Below are 23,124 nucleotides of genomic sequence, written 5' to 3' on the forward strand. Positions count from 1 at the left end.
GAATGAGTAGAGGCTTGAGCAGAGTCATGGAAGAGAGAAATTAGCAAAAAAATGGGTAAGAGGGTTGGTCAGTATCAGTGTGATTGGGCCATCTGTGTCTGCTAAATGGCGTTTCTCTCGAAGTTAGGCTTCTACCCTCCCTCTGAGGGTAATCTGGGAGACAGATCTGTCCTTTCTGATGACTGATTACATTTCAAAGGAACAGATTTCAGGTACTTGAGAAAAGACTCCTGAGCTGTAGGAGACACACAGTACATCTCAAAGAGACTGGGAAAGGATTTACAAGTGCAAGTGTTTTAAGTAAATGCTAAAAAAGGAGGTCAGGGGTCTATGGACAAGTGTTGGCAGGAACAAATGGTAAATTCTTTTGGCCGTCTTGACCTTTTCCCCAACAGGAACTCAAAAGGGTCTGGATCCTACCAGGGACTTGACCTTAGGCTCCTAGAAGCCAGGCTAGAGCTTAATCAAGTCTCTTAGTGCAGGGCTTTAGATGGAGTCCTTTATGCCAAGAGTTTTTGTGGTTCTCACCACTTTGAAGATTTTCTTTTCATCTTTTGTTTTTAATATTTTGACAATGATGTGCCCAAGTGTGATTTTCTTTGTATTTAAACTGCTTGGTATTAACTGAGTTTCTTTAAAGTATGAGTTTAGTTTCAACTGAAGTTGAAAATGTTTCAGCTGTCACTGTTTCAAATATTTCTTCTGGTTTGTTTTTGCTTCCTCTTGGGCTGTACGTTATTGAGACTGTTCATTTTGTTATTCAATCTTTTTCATTTTGCTTCTTCTGCTTAGGTAATTTCTGTTGACTCATCTTCATATTGACTCTTCTGTCTTCCCCCAACCGTCAGGTTAATTTTTTAATTTCTGATTTTATAATTTTCAGTTCTAGAATTACTATTTGATTCATTTTTATAGTTTCCATTAATCAGCAGAGATTCCCATCTGTTCATCAAGTCCATGAACATATTCACAGTAGTTACTTTAAAATCCTTGTCTGTTATTTCATTCTGGGGGTCTGTTTCTACTGGCTATTCTTTCTGTTGACTAGGGGGTAACATTTTCCTATTTCTACATATGTTTAGTAATTTGTACTTTCTGTACTGGATAATTTGGGATGAAATATTCTAGAGACTCTAAACTCTGCTATCTTCCTCTGAAGAGTTGATTTTTGTTCTAGCAGATAGTTTTGGTCAGCCTCAAACTCCAAACTGTTTGCCTCTGATGTAAGCAACAGCTGAGATTTCAGGATTTTGTTCTTTTAGATTTCCAAGTGCTAGTTTTCAGCAGGCCGTATAGTCTCTCCCATATATGTAGTTGAGAGGTCAGTCAAAGATTTGGGCAGAGTTCACACTCATATTTTGATATTTTTCCCCCTGTCACTCCTTCTTACAAGATTTTTCTCCTTCTTTTTCCAGCCTCTTTGGCAGCCCCATGTCCATTCTCTGATTGTTTGTGCCAGTCAGTCAAACTGCAGTTTTCTGCTTAAGGTCTAGATGTCCTGCCAAGCTCCGACTGTGGGCTGTCCTTAGATACAAAGCCACCTAAATGTGGCTCATCCAGTATAGTTCCCCCCTTACAAAGATTGACTTCCTTTTGTTTTTTGTCCTTTTGGTCTCTCTCCACTGTTTTCAAATAGTTGATTTTATTATATTTTGTTGAGAGGCTGTCATTTTTATCTGAAGGAAGATTCGCCTAATTGAGGCTGCTCTACAGGCAGGACTTCTGTTTTGTTTGTGTACTCTTGCTAATTGCATACTGTTTTTATTGAGAATTTATAACATTTCAGAATTTGGTAGGGCCAGTTTCTACTCTTCTTTATTCAAGTTTTCCTGGTCATTCTTATTTATTTTGCTATGTTATATTTGGAGTAATTTTGTCTGGGATTTGTATTGAGATTGCATGAAATGCATAACTTTGGCAGAATTGATATCACTATGATGTCTTCCTGAATAGGAGGATAGATGCTTTTCTCTTTGCTTACTTTGCCCTTGTGTTCTTTAGTAATAATTAAAATGTTTCTTTGTGTAGTTTTGACACATTTATACTTTCATTTATTCCAGGTGCTTTGTGTATTTTGTTATAAATTTATTCTTTTAAAAAAAGACATTTTTCTTAAACAAGCAAAAATTTTACTAGCTAGAAGCGAATTTAATATTTTTAAGTAAATCTTTTAATTTGGAGAGGGATGTTACAGTAAACAGTAGGACTGAGGCTTATCCATACCCTGTGATGGAAGTTGGAAAGTGGCTGAGTTGGGGGTGGGATCTAGGTCAGCCTGCCTCTAGATTGATTGCATGTTCTGAACAAGGACTGTTTATTATTGTCTGATATATTTCAAGGCTTGATTCAAGCCCAACTTAAGCTCTTTGTGCTCTCTTTTAGATTCTGGTTCTGTGTCCGTGTCAGAATTACTTGAGTGAAATCTTCATTAAATGTTCATAAGAGCAGAATAGCCCCTTGATCTAATCTTTTGTTAGTCATTTTCCTCAAATTATTTTCAAAGGTTGAAGAGTAAGCTATATACTTTCCCTTCTGAGGTTTAAATTCAGATTCATAACACTCTAGAATGTAGTTGATTTTATTGTGATTTAAACAAGTTGGTGCTCTGTGTTTTCGGTAGATAATTGATAAATATCTTAAATAAAAGAACCGTGTATGTTACGGGTTTTTTAGTCAGTACATCTTTGGGGAAAAAAGAAAAGATTTACATTATCCTCCAGTTTCTTGACTTTTCTGACTTTTGTTGTTTGGGAAATGAAAGGTTTCTACAGCCTAAGAAGCAAGAGAATCTATAAAATACCTTAAGAGGATGCTGGGTAGTGTCTGCAAATGCATTTGTAAAAATCGTCCAGTCTGGCTGCTGTAGCCACCAGGGCATGGCATGAAATGTGTCTGTAGCCCGGTGGCTCTGCGGTGGCCCAGCAGCCCCTTCGAGGTGTGTTGCCAGGCCACAGGAAGACAGCTCTTGCCACAGTGTCCTGTGAAATGTTGACTCAGTTAGTTCATTAGCAACGTGTACATCTGGAGTTTAATCAGTTGTTTGATTTTATTTCCAAAAATTGTTTTGAAATGGTTCTTCTTCTTCTTTGAAATTTTGATGATTTTGTAAGATGTAAGAAATGGAGTTTGAGTTTGTTTCAGAAATTACCTTCTGACTTTAATTGTAAAAAGCGCAACTTTTGACCTGAGACCTGTTGAGAGGCAAAAGGTCCATTCCAGACTGCCTTTGAAGCCCTTCTTTCCTTCTCCCACAATGAAAAGTGACTGTGACATAAAGCCATGGCAGGGAAGTAGGGAGAATTTTCTCAGGGCAGCCCATGGTCTGGCATGAGATGTGGAAGAAAAAGCTTGAGGTCTTCCTGGTCTGTGTCCTTCAGGTGTATTGAATTCTGAAAAACTAGATATAGGTGATTTTTCATATTCATGTCATTTTTTAAGAATTTGGTGCTTTCACATATCTTTAGTCCTCACAGCAATTTCTTAAAGCTTTTAAGGTGGTATGCTATGTTTGAATGACTTCAGAATGTACTTCCTTCTCCTATGTAGTAGTAGTAAAACTGAATAGATAAATTTCTCAAACAAATGATGTGAAAATCTTAACTGTGGATATGTATCTAACTTAAGTGAAATTTTTCCTGTATTGAAAAGACCAGTTGACATCCAGTTTTAGATAAGTTTTTTTTTTTTTTTTAAAAAAACAAGATTATAAAATGAAGCACTCTCAGTAAGGCCAAAGGCACAGGTATTAGTCTTTTGTCGTGAGTAGAGCAAATTGGAAAGGGCATTATAGGTATGATTTCATGAAGCTAGAGAGCATTGGTGTTCACATTTTTAAAACATAATCATAACTTATCTGGAGTCACATGTTCCATTTTATTGGCTTCCTTCATATGGAAAATATAGAAACTAGCACTAAAAGCCCGTGAAAAAGTGAAGCGATATATATATTTTCTGGGTGAAGGAAGTATTCTGTACATTTTCCATGTTTTACATCATGGTATTTTGAATAACCATGCTTCCATGTTCACATCAATTTTTTGTTTTTCAATTTATGCACAGCACTTGCTCTGAAATTTGGGGACTGAGTACACCAAATACGATAGATCAGTGGGATACAACAGGCCTTTACAGCTTCTCTGAACAAACCAGGTGAATATTCTGCCCTCTATGGAATCCTAGCAATCTTGGGGCGGGGGGCTGTTTTGGAAGACCTGTTATGGGTTGCTCAGTATCATTTTGCCTAGGATGTTTCCTTAATGTAAATAAGGCATGGCATTTAAAATACCTGCTTGCCGGTATTAACGATATATTAAATGTGTCAGCTGATGTTTTGATCAATGAAATTTTAGTTTTGAATCTTCTTTAAATTGCTGCATCCCCTAAAAAATAGGAACTTTGATAACTATATTCTCATTTGAGTTTGAGATTAGATTTTAATCTGTTATTGGCCTAATTTTCAAGTAGATCTATAACCAGTTTTTGCTAAATTTCTTGCTGTCATCTAAATCTCCTCTTCTTTATACTAATAAATACATAGTTATTTACCAAACCCCTTATATCACAGTTAACGCTAGGCTAACTCATTTTATGTTCTCTCTTTTTTTTTTTTTTAAATCACCTTATTCTCTTTTGGAGCATATTGGTATTTGTCCATTTCATCTCATTGTATTTCATCACCATCTGCATTACTGTGTGAGCTATAGAACTACACCTCGGTACTCAAAACAATCACAACTGGGTAATGAGCTACATTAGTTTGAGTAAGTTACTTTACATCATTGTTGGTACTTACCATTCTTCACACTAGTTCCTTTTTTTGATAATTCAGTCACCTACAGTATTAATGCCCTCCAAAGCATCCCTAAATAAGAGCTTGATTTACTCAAGATAGAAGTTGGCAAAAAGTTTTTCAAGTATACTGTATGATCCTTTTTTAAACATCAGTTTCTTCCCAAGTGGTTAGCCACTCATTGACATCCGAGTCATTTATGTAGCGTATTTATGAGAAACATCTGCTAGTGCTGCTGCTTACTTTTATAGCAGCCCCATTAAATAGTGCATTTTTCTTCCTTGTACTCACTGAAACTAACTAAATGTCTGTCATTCCTTTCTTTATGCTCTTATTGTATTAATTTAGCCCGGTCGACTGTGCCTATTTTGTTTTTAAAGTTCCCACCTTTCTTTCCCCTTGCTTCTCAACAGGTCTCTGGATGGCCGTCTACAAGTGTCTCACCGAAAAGGACTGCCACACGTCATATATTGCCGATTGTGGCGCTGGCCTGACCTTCACAGTCACCATGAGCTCAAAGCGATCGAAAACTGCGAATATGCTTTTAATCTTAAAAAGGATGAAGTATGTGTAAACCCTTACCACTACCAGAGAGTTGAGACACCAGGTAGAAAAATTGGGGCTTTTTTTCCTTGTTTTAAATTTAATGCTTGACCTTAAGTATGTTAGGTACTCATAGGCAGTTGCCCCTGGGAAACTTTGGTGTAAAATTCTAATAAATTACCTAAAAATACAGTGTATGATTTGCTAGTCATTAAAAGTACTTTTTAAATGTTTTAAATAGGGAAAAATAAACCCTTAGAGGGTCAGATATGTCCGTTTCTTGGGAGAGCATACTGTTTGACCTCAGGTTACATATCTAGGAAATTCTAATCCCCAGATTCCCAGTCTGCTTGGAACTAAACTGATAGACCTCTTTACCTGTCTGCTGCCTGAGCTGTGTTGAGTCGTTTTGTTCGTTGAGCATCTTTTTGAAGTACTTTAATGGTATTGATTGCATCTAAGCAGCCTAGTGAAGTTCATGGCAAGACTTTTAGTTTACTTAGCTGTGTACTTGAAACTTTTAAAGAGAAGACAGCTATATTTTTAGAAATGGCCTAAATCTGACTTCACAGCTCTTTCTGCACCTTTTCCAGCGGGGATTTATGAACTCTTAGGGTAATAATAATATCACCAGAATGACCTTGTTCGTCAAAGTACAGGATAAATGGGAAATTTAGATTCTGGACTACATGGCAAGTTGAAACCGATCAGATTTGTCAGCTTTCAGTAGCTAGTATAATGCCAAAGTGGTGAGCCCTAAATTTTCAAAATTAAGCAGGCTACTTTCTTCTTCTCGTGTGTGTGTGAAGTTCTGCGACGAAGGTCTGGTCTGTCCCCCCCCCCCCCCCAGTGCCCATCCCTGCTTCCTTGCTGCTGACGTGGACCCCTCTGCCTCTTCCAGTTCTGCCTCCAGTACTGGTGCCACGGCATACTGAGATCCTGACAGAACTGCCTCCTCTGGACGATTATACCCACTCCATTCCAGAAAACACTAATTTCCCAGCGGGCATCGAGCCCCAGAGCAATTACATCCCAGGTATTTTTGCCTTCCGAATCTCCTGAAGATTGGGATAGATACAGAGTTTGTTCCTAAACAGTCAAGTATTCATAAATTGTGGTTTGACTTTTTAAAGGGCTTCTGGGTTTTGAATAGAAAAATCTACTTTGTGGGTTGATGATTTTGTGACACGTATGAGCCTCGTCGTACTTTAAACGCTCTTGTCTGGAGAAAAGTTTTACTTTGTATTTCATTTTCTTTTGCAGTGGCTTTAATCAAAGTACTGTGAGAAGCAGAAAAGAAAAGGTCTTAGTAAGTTTGTCTTAGTTGTTGAAGCTAAGAGAGAGGCAGAATGTAAGCACAATAAGTGGTACAGGAAGAAAGTATTCCTAAAACAAGTGTCACTGAAAATCGACCCAATAATCATTTTCACAGATAGTTTGATAATGTTTGAGAGAAATGTAGCATTCCCATAGGAGATAGAATTCCTAAGATGTAGCAGCACTGCTGTACTGAAAGTCAGAAATCCTCTAATTTAGTTTTTTCATCCGGGCCTCAGGAACCTCTGCTGAAAAATAAATGAATTTAACCACATGGTTCTCAAATTACTATACTTTACTATTACTATGGCTCTAATTACTATATTATGTGACCTAGTAATAATATTCCATGATGCAGTTTTAGTTTTCACTATTGTTTTTTAGAAGAACAACTAATATTTTCTTACTTTGTGTTTCCCTTTTTTGTTTTTTGGGTTTTTTCCTAGCAGAAACTAAAGATAAAATACTAGGATGAGGATTGAGCTATACGTTGGATATTTTAGTGTCTCAATTTTGTTCTCCTTTTGTGATATTTCTCCACCCCACTCTTTTTTTTTTTTTTAATACGACAGAAAATATATAAGGAACTTAGTTTCAAGTACATTTAAAAAAGATTTCGTTAATGTGTCTCATGGATATAGTGCTTGTTTATTGAAGACAATTTTAAAAACATAAGAAAAAGAAGGATTTTTTAAAATAGCTAATTTTAAAGGTAGAAAGTGTTTCCTGATTGTTTTAATGTGCATTTTTTTAACTATTATTTTATTCCAAAAGAGGGTTTAAGACTTTTTTTAGGTTGATAGGAAACAAACTTTTTGAGAAGTTAGGAGGGAAGGGTATAGAGCAGGTGGGGTATGAGGACTAACGGGGTGGGGGGCAGGACTGAAACAGGCCCTTGGCTCGGGAGAAGCCTTAGCTGGATGTAGTTATGTGTGTGTGGTGTGGGGGGTGCACTTTAAGTCGTCGATGTGGGAATTTGTGTTATTCAACAATACCAGGAAACCAAGGTGTCAGCACACAGTCTTATAAGACACCTCCCCAGTAATTATTTGGAAGGATGTTAATCAAAGTGGCTAGTGGCTTTTACTTGTGGAGATGTTTGGGTTTATCTTCCTTTCTTTATTTGTTTAGATTTGGTTTATTTTATAAAGTAGAAAATCAAAAGTGGGTCACACCTATTTGCTTTTCCGGACAATGGGGCTTTACCCAGCGCCAACTGACAGTTCAGGCCAAGGGTTCATTTTTCTGTTCCACTTCAAGAGAAATTTTAATATTTTCTCCAAAATGCTTAATAGCTTTATTATTTTACAGATAATAACAGAAAAGTAAAACAGGATAAAGTATTTAAAAGTTCAGTAGTTCTTCCTGTTTAGACCTTTGAGACGTGGGTGGTTAAACTGACAAAACGTCCCCCTGTTTAATTTTGTTAGCTTTAACCTTTAAGATAGTACATATTGATACATATTAATCTTGTTTTTGTGTTCTTTATTGTTTGAGTCTACGAAGGTATTTTATTTTATTCCTAGAATTTCCTCAGTAACAATTCTGGGGTACTGACACTGAATGAAGAGTTCCCTACTTAGGTTCAGATTTGCGCTTAGCTTATTGAAGGGAGAGTGTGAAGTGTTCAGCGAATGAGCCCTTTCACCCACATGTCTCCCTCTCCCTTTTGGTAATTACATTATCTTGAACTGCTTCAAACTGCCCAGCCATGAAAATGCTAAACTGTTGATAATCACTTATTTTTCTTCCTTGAGATTCTAACTGGTAAAATTATATACATGTATTTATTTTACATGAAGCTTATTCAGCTGTTCAGATGCCTCTTGAATATAAACATTTTGTTCATTAAGCATGTTGGAAATGACACATTAGAGTATTTTTTTCAGGGAGTATTTTGCCTCAGGTTTGTGCAGTAGTCCGTGTTTGAATTTAAATTTCTCCTTCAAACACTCAGGATTTAGTGGTTAGAAATCCCTGGAGAAATGTACTTTTTAGGTGGAATTCAAACTAGACCTTTCCTGAAACATATTACCATGTTTTTGCCCCATAGAACCTAAGGTAAGCTCGTATTACTTTGTAATCCGAAATCTCATGTGCGTTGTGTGTTCTTTAATCATCTCCTAGATGTACCCATCCATGATGGCCATTAGTTTAAAAAAAGAAAAAAGTAGGTACTAATGTCTTTGAAGCATACTGATTCAGAACTGAGGCATCTTGGAAGTTCTATTTTTGGCTCTTGCTCCAGAAAATATACATATGGGAATGAGCCAGATATGTAAATAATAGCTAAGAAAATATGCCTGGAGAGCTTGATTGTATTACAAGTAGGCTTTAAGGACTCACCTGTAAGATTTGGATCAGAACCTGGATCATAAGTCCTCAGTACCAAATATTATGTTTTATAATAATGTTATATAATACTCATATTTATTATTCAGAGTGATTCTTTGGTTATCTTTGGTAGCTAGGAGAAAAGTGGTGAGATTCATTCAGTTGCACCTGTGCTTGATTTGTTCTAAACTTTTGTAGAAACGCCACCTCCTGGATATATCAGTGAGGATGGAGAAACAAGTGATCAGCAGTTGAACCAAAGTATGGATACAGGTAAAACTTAACTTTTCAAAATTCCTCAGTAATGACATAGACATTTTTGCCCTCTTTAAAACCCCACAAGTATTATTTGTGAGTCTTCAGTGTGGAGAAGTTGGGACATGTATCATAAAAAGAACCTTCTATATTGACGTAATTATATTTGAATCATCCAAAGGAGGGCCCTGTTATCAATGAAAAAGTTACACATGCTACTCTGCAGAATAATTGTTATACTTTTCTCTCCTTAGATTAAATGAAAGTTTGAGAGCACTCCAGTAGTTTTCTGTTTAAGTATTGTGTGCTTCTGTTCAAAGTTTTAGTTACCCGATGAATAAATGTCTTTGTGATGAAAAACCATAATGAGCCCAATAACAGATTTTCTGAGAAATTTGGAGGTGGGGGATGAGGATCAGATTTTCAGTGCTCCTTTAACTTAATAGTGAGTTCTGAATGATAGTAGATTGTTTTCACAAAATACCTTGTACCTGACCTAATTCAATTAATTTCTAACTTTTAGCTATCCACTCCAGACACAGTGGAGAAAAAGTTTTAGCATGTAATAAATATTACACATGTCAGAGCTTTAAAACAGTTATTATCTAATAAAATGTATAATCCACCAGAACTAATTAGGTTACCAGTGAGGTAGCTGTGGCGTCACTGTAATTGTCTGGTTTGCTGTGTTCCTCACTGTCTGTAATCTTAAGGATTGGATACTTGAATATCACAGCCTGTCAAATTACACTATCAGCTTTTCTACACAGTTTATACTAAAGCATTCTGTAGTTATGATAATCTAAGTTATTTTTAAATGAATTAATACAGGCGGTGGGGGGGGCCTGGGGACTGGCTTTTACAATACTGTTGTTTAAATCTTTCCATTATTAGACTCCCAGATTAAGAAGCTTCTGCTGTAGCTAATCATACTTGCAACTGTTCAGAGTAGTAAATAACCAATAAATGTAGATAATCTAATGATGACTGGAAATCAAACATGTACATCTTAATGCAGATGTCTTACTGCAAATGATAGTTGGCTTTCTAAATATATCTTCCTAATACACCCGTATATGCCAAAGATCAGTATTCCTGAACCAACTGTGTTCCTTTTTTGATGGACCACTGCCACTGTGACATTTAAAAGTGAATGCCAAGAAAAGATGCTCAACATCATTAGCCATCAGGGAAATGCAAATCAAAACCACAGTGCCCACTTCACTTGGGTACTTGGGCACTTCACACCCACTACAATGGCTGTGATCAGAAAAGGACAGTGGAAGTGTTGGTGAGGATGTAGACAAGTTGGAGTCTTCATGTGTTGCTGTTGGGAATGCAGAATGGTTGGGTTGCTTTGGAAAAGTTTGTTGTTCCTTAAAAAGTTAAATATGGAAAAACAGTATGACCCAGCAGTTTCACTCCTAGGTATATACCCACGAAAATTGAAAAGGACTCCACACTAAACTTGTACACAAATGTTCACTTAAGTATTACCCATACTAGTCCAAAAGTGGAAGCGACACAACTGTGCATCAGATGATCACTGGACAAATTAAATGAGGTATATTTGTATGTCAAAATATTATTCAACCTTATAAAAAAAGCGATGTACTGATACATGGTACAACATAGATGAACCTCAAAAGCATTCGATTAAGTGAAAGAAGCCAGACGTGGAAGGCCACAAGTATTCCAGTTAGTGCACAAATCCCTACTTGATCATAGAGCTGACACAGGGGAGGAGCAATAAGGTGGAGATAATCAGTGGTTATGATAAAGGGTCAAATTTGAGAAGGGGAGAGTAAGTGGACTCAACTAAAATGGATTCAGTGTTTGGGGGCTTGCTTTGAACCTAACCTAATATTTCTAATTCTGTTACTTTTTCAAAATGATACATATAAATTATTTCTTACAGTGATAATGTGCATATTTGATTCATGAGATGCTAAAAGTTGGTTTAACTACCAGTCTTCTACCTGCTGTCCATTCCTCTCTCGGTGCCATGGCAAGAAAGTTCTAACTGAGGTATAGGACCCCAATTTAGAACAAAATGGAACTCTCTTTAAACTCTGGTTTTTTAGAATTGTGGGGATTTTCTAGATACTTCATGGATTTCTAACTGAATTCTCTTACAGTCCAAAATATACTATGCATGATGTGAGTCTTTGGAAATTTGCTAAAAATTATTTTATGCCATAACATGTCTTATTTGTGTTGAGAAGAGTTCCATGTGTAATTGAAAAGAATGTCTGTTCTGCACTTGCTGAGTTCTCTACATCACTTAAGGCATGTTTGATGGTGGTGTTTAGATCTTCCTAATCCTCTCATTTTTTTCTACTTGTACTCAGTAATGGAGAGCAGCGTTAATGTCTCCAGCTCTGATTCTGGTCCTGTCAGTGTTTACTTCATGTATTTTGAATCTCTGTCTTTAACTGGCACACATTTGGAATGATGATGTCCTTCTGATTAATTGACCCTTGTTGCAAAATGTATCTCCTGTTCACATCACCATATCTTATTTATTTCAGTGGTTGTATGCTACAGCTTTCGTCCTTATACTTTCAGTCTGTCTGTATCTTTATATGTAAAATGTGTTCTTTCTGGACAGCATCGCATGTCCTTATCAATCTCTCTTAATTGGAATATTTAGTCTGTTTTTATGTAGTGTCTTTACTGATATCATTGAGTTTGGGTTACCATTTTACTGTTTCTTTTCTATTTGTCCCATCTGGTTTTTGTTCCTCTGTTTTTAATTTTCCTGAATTCTTTCAGATTAATCAAATATATTTATGTTTGAATCCATTCTATTTACTCTCTTGACTTTTTAACAGTACCACTTAGTAGTGTTCTCTCAGTGAGTGTTCTCATGATTACAACGTATATCCCAATTTCATCATCGACTGCTTAGGTTGTTAAGTTGTAATATTTTTACAACCTCATGCGCAGTGTTAAGAATTTGATAACACTAATTACATCCACCTGCCTGTTTGTGCTGCCCTTGTCATTTGTCTTATCTGTGTGTATAAACCCCAGAGTATCTTATTTTTGCTTTAGACTTTGAGGTTTGTTTTTTTTTTTTAATTTTTAAAGGATTAAAAAGTAACTTTTTGTATTGACCTGCATATTTACCATTTCTGCCCTTTCTTCCATTCCTCTAGACGTGTGTCCAGTTGTTTTGGCCCTACTTGTTGAAGAGACGTTTCCTTTCTCCATTGATTTACCTTGGCTCCATTGTCTATATGTGGGTCTAGCTTTTTGTCTGCTGTTAAGCCAATTCAGTGAATTCATGTCAGATTATCTATTTTTTAATTTTACAATTTCCATTTTAAAGTCTTTATCTGGTAATTCCAGTACCTGCTTCATATGTAGTCTGCTTCTGTTGACTTTTATCTTTTCATTAAGGGTCAGTTTTTCCTACTACTTTGCACGTCTCATGTTTGTTTTTTTAATTGCATGCTGGGTATTACGTCTAAAATAATACTAGAGAGTAATATAGATAATACTTTCCCCTGGAAAGCCTTCCCCTTTTAATCTGATCTCTTCCACATGATTAGGAGTTGAGTTGGATGGGTGATGATTTGATGTTTTAATTAATGTTAGATCACCACAGGCTTGAAGGTAGGGGTAGCCTCCTACCTCAGCAGGTTTTTAGATACGGGTATGGCAAGACTGCAGGATCTCTCACTGCTTTCCAGCCTTTCCCCAAACTTCCTGTGCTACCCTGTACTCAGCTAGAATTGGCTAACTCAGGTTAGAATTGGCTGATGAAGAAGAGGACTGTGCCCATGCTTGGGCTTCTCAGATTCCATTTGCCTGCGCTTGGCCATTAGAATATTAGTTGGTTTTTCCTTTGACAAGCCCACTCCTGTGTGTCTGTGTCCAGACTTGGCAGGCGCTCTCAGTGATGAAGATGGTCCCCACTCCCTGCTTCCATAGGAAGACTTCATCCCCCTCTGCAAACTAGCTCACTTCGACTTAAATAGATGTACAGCTTTTTGGTAACTCTGAAGAAAAATAAAATTGTTTTAGTGTTTCCAGTATTTTCTTATGGTTATTTTGGGAGCCAGGGTTTTTCTCAGTCTTCTACGTTCTAATTATAAGGGGAACCCTGTAGAAGTTATTAATAAAAGCAAAAGAAAAGTACCTTTATTCTTATAAACAGAATTCATGCTCATTGAAAATTTGAAAATGCATAGCACGTAATAAAGAAACATGAGGAAAATGTATATTTTTTGAGCTGGAATTGACATATTACATATAACGTCTTTTTTTCTTTTTTCTTTTTTTGCTTTATCTAATATTTCTACCATTCTACGTCAAATAAAAGAGTATTTTACAGATGAAATTATGCTGCAACATTTTGAATTCTATACCAAGTGGATGTTTATTATAAAAAATTAAAGTTAGGTAAAACAAAGAAATATAAGCATTCCATGTAATTTCCTTCATCTAGTAATAATTATACTCTTAATTTTAAAAGGGTCAGTGTTTATAAAAACTAAAAATAAAAACACAGCACTGCAGTGGACATCATAGAAAAAGAGCTAAAAAGTGACAGAAATTTGCACCTAGGATGTGAGATTCTGGACACCCTATTCCTGACTACTGCAGTAGACTTCTCTGGCTGGTTTCTGGATGCTTTTGAGATACATTGCTGAGGTGTAGGACTTGCTTGGTGATTAGGTAGGGCAAGGTTGAAGGAGTACCCCAGCATGATTCCCAGTTTTCTGAAAGGTCTGTGAAAGCGATGGGTCTCTACTCAGTAAATTAGGTTTTTTAAAGCTTGCTTTTTAAGCCTTTTTGGTCTAAGAACAAAATAGTAGATAAGTTCAGTTCTTTAGGATTTTCTCTGTAATAGGAAAGCGAAGGAATGAATTTAAGACCTGTAAGTCCTTTTGTATGTGCCTTTTGAAAGAATAATTCTCTTTTTATTGTTTCACTTGTGTGCTATTAATTTATGGTTGGCTAATTTACTCAAACTTAATATATTTTTAGCCATTAATTTTGCTTAGGAAATTCCTACTAATTTTAAAATTCCTCAAAAAAATTATAAAATTAAATGCTAAACGTGTAATTCATCTCATACTAAATGAATTCCATTTGGAGCAAACACTTAAATGTAAAAAATGAAACCCTGTAATTTTTAGTACATGACAATGAGGAATTTTTAAAATAAACTGAGCAAGAAATATGTAACATATAAAACCATCAGAGAAAATATTGACAAATTTGAACAAATAAAATTTAAAATGTTATCCCAACACACCTCTTGGAATGGCCAGAATCCAAACACTGGCAATGCCAAATGCTTGTGAGGATGTGGAGCAACAGGAACTCTCATTCATTGCTGGTGGGGATGCAAAATGGTACAGTTCCTCTGGAAGACACATTGGCAGCTTCTTACAAAACTGAACATACTCTTACCGTATGATCCAGCAGTCACGCTCATAGTGTTTACCCAAATGAGTTGAAGATGTATGGACACACAGAAGCGTGCACATGGATGTGTATAGCAGCTTTATTCATAATTGCCAAAACTTGGAAGCACTCAGTAGGTGAGTGGATAAATAAACAGTGGTACTTCCAGAGAAGGGAATATTATTCAGCATTAGAAAGAAATGAGCTACCAAGTAATGAAAAGACGTGGAGGAACCTTAAATGCATATTGCAAGTGAAAGAAGCTAGTCTGTAAAGGCTACATGCTTTATGATTCCAACTATATGACATTCTGGAAAAGGGAAAACTATAGACACAATAAAAAGATCTGTGATACCCAGGGGTCAGAGGGGAGGAAGAGATAAATAGGGAGAGCACGGGGGATTTTTAGGGTAGTGAAACTATTTTGTATAATACTACATGGTGAATAGGTATTATTACATGTTTGTCAAAACCCATAGAATGTACAACACTAAGAATGAACCCTCATGTAAACTATGGGCTTTGGGTGATGATGATGTGTCGATGTCAGTTCCTTGATAGCAACAAAAGAACCGTTGTGGTGCTAAGTACTCATTGCAGGGGAGATTGATTATACATGTATGTGTACATGGCTATATGAGAGGTCTTGGTAATTTTTGCTCACTTTCGCTGTGAACCTAAAACTGCTCTAAAAAGTAATGTTTGATTAAAAAATTTAATGTCCCCTTGAAAGCTATATCAAAAGAAACCAAAAACTTGGGGAAATACTTGCAAACGAATGGCCAGTCTAATTGATTTCAAAATTTAAAACCACTTACAAGTTAAGAAGAAAAATAATAAATAATAGAAAAATGGACAAAAACTATATGAATGTACTATTTACAACAAAAATAAAAATTAAAAAATGCAGAGTAGTCTCTTTCACCCTATCAATCAAATGGGCAAATGTCAGAAGCTAGTGACACGGTGTGAAGAAACACTAGCTCATAAATTGTTGGTGGGACTAAACATTTTGGGGAAGTACTTTGGCAGTTATAAAAATGTACTACACATTCCCCTTGGCCTAAAGTTTCCTCATTGAAAAATGTTTCCTGGGATGCCTGGGTGGCTCAGTCAGTTAAGCATCTGCCTTTGGCTCATCAGGGTCCTGGGATCAAGTCCTGTGTTGGGCTCCTTGCTCAGTGGGGAACCTGCTTCTCTCTCTGCCTGCCGCTTCCCCTGCTTGTACAAGCTCTCCCTCTCTCTGACAAAGAAATTTTAAAAATCTTTAAAAAAGAAAAAAGAAAAATGTATTCTACAACTATATGCAAATTTGTATACAAAAATACACAAGGATTCCTCTAGATGTTTTGGCTGTCAATACTGCTAGTAACCACTGCCTGAATACTAGGGTATTTCTTACTCCTCATAAGCAGAAGTTGCAGACTTCAGGAGCAGCATGAATATATGAGTAACTAATAGGTTAGTTATCAGTTAATTTGCCTCTTTGTAAAAAAAGTTTCTAATGAATTGTTTAACTTGTTAAAATTTTATGTGTGATTATAATGAACCATTCTTCTAAATCTGTAATTCTAACTGGTCACTTCTGAGAAGTGATAAGTATTTAGTAGAGGAATCAATAGTTAAGAGATGTGAATAATTGGGCAGTTTCCTCCATTTCTCACAGTAGCTTTGTTTATTTTATATCAGCTTCAGGAAATGGTGAGTTTTAGTTCATTGTTCTAAATATATTTTGACCTTTCTCAGTTGGACCTGTTGTGACTTGCCAACAGATTTTTCAAACTGAAGAACAAAAAAAGAACTTAATTTTCTTATGGAAGATTGTTCTGATTATCACCTGTTCTGTAGTTTTGATTCATCTGTTTATCTGGGGGTTGCCCTTCCACCTGTGTCACCTGCTATTTTACGTCATGGTTGTTGCAGTGTGGGGGTAGCGGTGGGGGTCTGACCTGTCTTAGTCTACAGCCACACCATTGCTGTGATATTTGAAGTATGCATGCTTTTTTACATAACTTTCCGAAGATAGGTAGAAAAGATGATCAGAAAACAATGTATTCTGTAATTACATTAATTAACAACATTTGCTACAAATGTGTTTTAAAATTTAATTACATGGAATTGAGTGAAGTAGTCTCTGAATAATTCTATTTTTTCTCTGTGTTTGTGGTTGTTCTTTTTTCTTATTTTATGTATTTCTGCCCCCTCCCCTTATTTTCTTGATTAGGTTTAACCTGTTTACCCAAAACTGGAAGAAATGGATAATTTTCTAAGAAATAAAATTTACCAAAACTGACTCCAGAAAATATCTTAACAGTGAACTTTCATAGAAGAAGTAGAGCAATGTCCTAGGGTAAACCCTAGAAAATTATTCACTGCAAACAATTTTGCACAGGAATTGTACCAAACTGTTAAAAAGTGTTTTATTACAGTGCCAAACTGTTACAGAACATAAAAAAGACATAAAGCTTCTGGACTGTCTTCTTGAGGCAGTGTAACATTGCACTTACAGTGTAAATCTGTAGACCAGTATTTTGAGATTTTTTTTTTTTAAGATTTTATTTATTTATTTGAGAAGAGAGAGCATGAGCAGGGGGAGGGGCAGAGGGAGAAGCAGACTCCCTCCTGAGCAGGGAGCCCGATGCGGGTCTTGATCGCAGGACCCCGGGATCATGACCTGAGCCAAAGACAGATGCTTAACCCACTGAGCTGTCCAGGCACCCCTGTTTGAGATTATTGATGCAAAAACGCTAAATAAGGAATTTTATCTCTCATCCCCAAATCCACGTCATACTTAATGGGAAAACACTAGAAGTATCTCCTTAAAGTTCAGAGTCAGTCAAGAATATCCAGCTGTCATGACCGTTTTATCAAAGTGTGACACCCCAAAATGATTGATAAAGTACATGAAAGGTTTTTTTAATTCTGCTTAATCAAAATTACGAAGAGTCGTAAGAGAGATGAACAAATATTTACAACCCATAACATGAAAGGACCAATAGCCCCAGTACATAAAGAGCCTTCTAGAAATCAGTGAGAAGAGTGATCCACATCACTATAGAAACGTGAGCCGAGAGACTATTCACACAAAGGAACTGCAATATAAAGAAGTACAAAGCTGCTTGCTCCATGTCATTTATAAGTGAAATACAAATTAAAACTATACTTGTGAAACCATGTTTTCACCGATCAGTGCTAACACATGAGCGAACACCATTCATCCTGGTAACACCAGTTGCTACTGGGACTGTAAACTGGTACAACCCCTATAGATGACAGTTTGGGCAAAATCTATCAAAATCACGGTTGTATAGCCCTTGGACCTGGCGGTTTCTCTGTTAAGAGAATGATAGGATTGAAAGTATGCAAAATGTACAAGATTAGTCATTGCAATCTTGGTTCATAAAGCAGAAGATTGAAAATAGTCTTGAGTATCTATCAATATAGGATCATAATACACCATAATTTAAGCTTATGTGGCTAATATAGAGAGGGAGAGAGAAATAAGGACACATCAGCATTCCTGAATCAGTAAGTAGAATAAAAGCAAAGTTCAGAACGGTTACTATTTGTATATAAAAAGCAAGGTGGGGGAGTACAGAAAAATACATTTGCTTGTGTGGTTCATAGAATATTTCTGGAAGAGTACACAAAGAACTGGCAACACTGGATGCCTTTGGGAAGGGGAACTGGGTGGCTAGAAGCCAGGACTGTTTATATTCTTTTGTACCTTGTATATACTAAAACCTTCAAAATTAAATTCCCATATAGCACTTGCGTATTTTGAATTCTTAGGATGTAACTTATCTGTATTATTTGTGATCATTAATTACAACCAGATGTATCCTCATTTTATTCATTTATTTATTATTTGGTCAGAAGTTCTGGAAATACTTGCACATCTATTATAAGATCGAATCCTTTTGTTTCAGGATCTCCAGCAGAACTATCTCCTACTACTCTTTCCCCCGTTAATCATAGTTTGGGTAAGTTGCAAATTCTTTCCCCCCACCGGTTTACACTATGTGAGTAAATTATATGTCTTCTCTGATAATTACTTTTCATATATATGAGAAGCGGATCCCAATGAATAATCAAATGATTGTTCAAATTTGTGCTTTTTAAAAATGGTAATTTGCCTTAATATTATTAAAACTGTTTTCTCCTGGCATAGATGAGCATACAGACCTAATCTTTCTATTCGTGGAAATCATATTCTTCATGGAAAGTGTTACGACCTATTATGGCTAGATTTATATGGGTATGTTTATTTTAGGATGTATTTTGTAATAGCAGTTATTAATATGAAGTGTATATCTATATATGTGTATATGTATGTATACACACACATGTGTATGGGGGATGGGAGAGGTGTGTGTGTGTGTGTACGTGTGTACGTTGTGTAGTTAATTCTTGGCCTTCAGTTTACCTCAGTATTTCACAATGTCTCTTCGGTTTCTACACACATTAGGAAAAATTTTCATATTTTTCATGATATTCCTTATGTCTTTTTTTTAAAGATTTTATTTATTTATTGGAGAGAGAGAGAGCACAAGAGGGGCAGAGGGAGAAGCAGGTTCCCAGCTGAGAAGGCAGACGCTTAACTGACTGAGCCACCCAGGCACCCCTCCTTGTGTCTTTTAATCAAAATTATAGAAGTTAAATTCATGTGGCCCTAGTTATCCCATTAAATATGTAAATTCTTTTGATTCCGTATTCTGTTTTCACTTGCATGCTTTTTGTGTTTTATTACTTTCTGTTCCTTGTGTATGCGTGGGTTTTCTATTTTTGTAACTAGGGTAACTCACGGAGAATCTCCTGTTAAAATAGACAGTGTCAAAAATATGTCGTATTTTGTATCCTATTATTATGATAGAATTTTTCTTCTATCTTTTGGCTTTTAAGTCCAGTCCTTGCTCCAGCTTTCTTCCACTTCATCCTACCCCAAAATTAGTTTTATTATGCAAGTTGATGTACTTTGCCTGCGATGGTTTTATATTTGAACATGAACTTGGATAAAACTACTAGTAGAACATGAGCCACCGTAAAGTCTAAAGAAGATGTTTGAAGATTAGATGACTGTATGAGTTGGGGGAAATCTGAAACATTGGAAATCTGGTATGATCTAATGGAGACCGGAGTTTGTGGTGTAGATGTTAAGTCAGCTTCCTGAGCAGTAGCCAGGGGAGTCTGGGGTAGAGCATGTACAGATAGCTGATGATATTCAGTCTCTTCTTGGCTTGAACTGTTCACACAACATTTCTTGCTTTTATGGGTTTGGTTTTTTTCCCCAGATTTGCAGCCAGTTACTTACTCAGAACCTGCATTTTGGTGTTCAATAGCATACTATGAATTAAACCAGAGGGTCGGCGAGACCTTCCACGCGTCACAGCCCTCACTCACTGTAGACGGTTTCACAGATCCATCCAATTCAGAGAGGTTCTGCCTAGGGTTGCTCTCCAACGTCAACCGAAACGCGACTGTAGAAATGACAAGAAGACATATAGGTATGTGTTTTTCCCTTGTGTGAAGAACCGATGCCGCATACTCATAGTGGGAGCACCGTGTGGTTTACCGCATCAAGGGCTTGTGTGCAGTCGCCTGCCTCGTCTGTCATTGTCCGTGCACGGCTTCGCTGCTTTCACAGATCCCACTCTTGCCGCTGGCTTCTCTGTATTTGGCACCCTTGATACTGGGAGGTCCGTCAATTAAAAAAAAGGTGTTAAAATTACTTTGCTGAGTCTCTACCAGTCGTAGGATTGTCGTGTTCAGATTTCAGAATAATAATTTTAACAAATCATGACTTTTTTTTTCAGCTTGTTGACATCTCCTAGTATTTCTCCCTCCCGTGAGTTCATATATTAAGTAATCAAATCCGCTCACCATTAATCTGAAGCAAGAGATTTTAAACAAGAACTGCTATTTAATACATAGTCGAAAAAATAAATCAGGGGATCTCAAAAGGTAGTAGTCCCAATATCCTTTTAGCACGTTTGTGAGGTCAAAACTATTTTCATAATGCTACTAAGATCCTATTAGCCTTTTTCACTCTCATTCACTCGTGAATGTACAGTGAAATATTCCAGAAGCTACAAGACGTGATTTTGCAAGCGACTACATGTAGGATCTGCCGAGAATCCAACTCTCTTCTGTTAAGCCAGGCATTAGAGTTGCAAAAATGTAAAGCATTGCTATTCTCACTAGTTTTGGGGGGGGGAAATTGTTATTTTTCATAACCATGTTATTTACGTGAATATGTAATAGGTTTATTATTTAGATTTCTAAATGAATTAATACATTTTTTTTGAATCTCAGTTTTAATATCAAGTGTGGTAAGTTTCCATAGATGCAATCCACATAAACAGCGACTCTTTGGGGTCTCCAGTATTTTTTTGGCAGTGAGGTAAAAAAAAAGTTTGAGTGCCACTAATATAACTGAACATAGTTCTCATTACCTTAAAGGAACCTCTTTTAACAGTGGTTTGCTTCTGTTTCTGATGAATTAACCATCGCTTCTTGTGAGAAATAATGCTGGTCACTAAACAGCAAGTGTGATTCTACGCAGGGCTGTGATGTGGCTCTGTGTGGAATTTCTCAGATCTTGTGTGGTGTGTAAATTTTATGTAATCTTAGGTGTCTTGTGGGTAAGGAGGGCTTCCGAATACTCACCCGACCCTTAACTAAAATAGTTCTGTTTCTGCCTGTGTTTTAATTGGGCTTCTGCATACAGATAACAGAAAGTTTTCTCTTCCATATATACTTCTCTACACAATCTTAGATTGCTGTAATTCTTGGATTGTCTTTTTACTTTTGATTTCCAACTTATCGGGTGGTTTTGATCAGAGACTATAGCCTGGAAAATCTCTCCTGTTTGGATTTAATCTTTTCCTGATGGTCAAGGACATGTTTGGTGGTTTTACAATAGTCTGTGGTCAGGAGAGGTGGGTGTCAGGTTCTGTGTTTATGTGTTAAATCTGGATTGTAGGTTAGTTTTCTTGTGTCGCATAACACGTTCCCACACACTTACCAGCCTGAAACTACACAAAGTTGTGATATCACAGTTGCTGCGGGTCAGGAGTCCAGGCATGGGTTAGGAGTCTTCTCCGGGTCTCAGAAAGGGAGACCGTGGTGTGGACTGGGCCGTGTTCTCGTCTGGAGCTTGAGGTCCTCTTCTGAGCTCATGATTGTTGCAGAGTCCACTTCCCTGAAGTTGTAGCCCCAAGGGCCTCATTTCCTGCAGCCTGGCCGCTAGAAGCTGTTCTCAGCAGCTAGAGGCCACCAGCATTCCTTGCCCTATGGACCCTCAGTCTTCACAGTGAGCCACGGAGAATCTCTGCTGTTGAACCCGCTCGCTCACATTTTGAATCCGCCTTCACCAGGGACAGCCCAGTCCTTTCTAAGGGATATCACCTGATTAAGTCAGGCCCACCAAGAGAGAATCGCCTCTTCTTGAGGTCAGCTGATTTGAGATCTTAATTACATCTGGAAAAACTCCTTAACTGTGGCACCTGGATTCATGCTTGACTGACTAATAGAGATGTATACACACCAGGGGTGAGAACCTTAGGTGCTGTCTTAGATCTCTGCCTTTCATGGTTGGCTTTTTTAAATCCTTTTGTCTCTAATATTTTGTATGTATTTGATTTGTTAGATTCTGAAAGAAGTCTGTTAAAATCTTCCAGCTTATTCTTTCCTTACCTAATTCTGCTTATCTGTCTAGGGATTTAGTTGTCACCTTAATATGTAATTTTAAAAAGGGCAAATGATTCCAGTGTCTTGATTTTTATTTGCTTTTTTTCTTAACCTTAGTGGGATTGTTAAGGAAATAGTATTTATTATAGTGAAGGCATATTTACCCAAAGAGTTAATTCCTTTAAACTTAACTCAATTTCTTTTACTTATTTTAAAATACTACATAATTTGTATGAAATTATTTTACTAGCTGTGTACTTTTCTGCATTGTCAAAATACTTTTGATAAGCATGTGTTATATTTGGAAATCAATAAAATCTTTGTTAAAAAATACTTGGAAAAATATAGAGTGGTGTGTTTCACAGTTAGGCTTCAGAAAAGCATCGCTGTGGGAAGGGTTATCAAAATAGCTTCCATCATTTTAATACTCGTCCAAGAAGAGACTCTTCCAAAGTCATGCTGAAACAGGAAATGTTATAAAACTAATCCCGTATGTATTTTGTTTTAGGGAGAGGAGTGCGCTTATATTACATAGGTGGAGAAGTTTTTGCTGAGTGCCTAAGTGATAGTGCAATCTTTGTGCAGAGCCCCAACTGCAATCAGAGATACGGGTGGCACCCCGCAACAGTGTGTAAAATTCCACCAGGTATGGATACACCAGTGTCAGTCGACCCATCCTGTCAACTTGCTGAGCTTTTCTAGTTGCAGTTAATTTTAGGAATCGGGGGATGATTTGCATGCTCATTTTTTAAGATCTGTTGCCCTTTAAAAATTAC

At 36.8% G+C, this 23,124-nt stretch overlaps 1 protein-coding gene across 6 annotated transcripts in view; it reads left to right on the forward strand.

Moving 5' to 3' along the window:
- Positions 1-23,124, forward strand: part of SMAD2 (SMAD family member 2) — an 83,098-nt gene that overhangs the window by 47,850 nt on the left and 12,124 nt on the right. For 4 of the 6 annotated variants that reach the window (XM_081801279.1, XM_081801278.1, XM_081801277.1 and 1 more), the window contains 7 exons: positions 4,060-4,149; positions 5,203-5,396; positions 6,234-6,368; positions 9,182-9,256; positions 18,589-18,642; positions 19,951-20,163; positions 22,857-22,994. In XM_081801279.1, coding sequence (XP_081657405.1) covers positions 4,060-4,149; positions 5,203-5,396; positions 6,234-6,368; positions 9,182-9,256; positions 18,589-18,642; positions 19,951-20,163; positions 22,857-22,994 — 899 coding nt within the window. The remainder of the gene's footprint in view (positions 1-4,059; positions 4,150-5,202; positions 5,397-6,233; positions 6,369-9,181; positions 9,257-18,588; positions 18,643-19,950; positions 20,164-22,856; positions 22,995-23,124) is intronic. The other 2 variants (XM_081801281.1, XM_081801282.1) reach the window with 2 other exon arrangements.

Source organism: Leptonychotes weddellii, chromosome 13 (genome assembly GCF_054177405.1).
Source record: "Leptonychotes weddellii isolate Sample4059 chromosome 13, ASM5417740v2, whole genome shotgun sequence".
Lineage (NCBI taxonomy): Eukaryota > Metazoa > Chordata > Mammalia > Carnivora > Phocidae > Leptonychotes > Leptonychotes weddellii.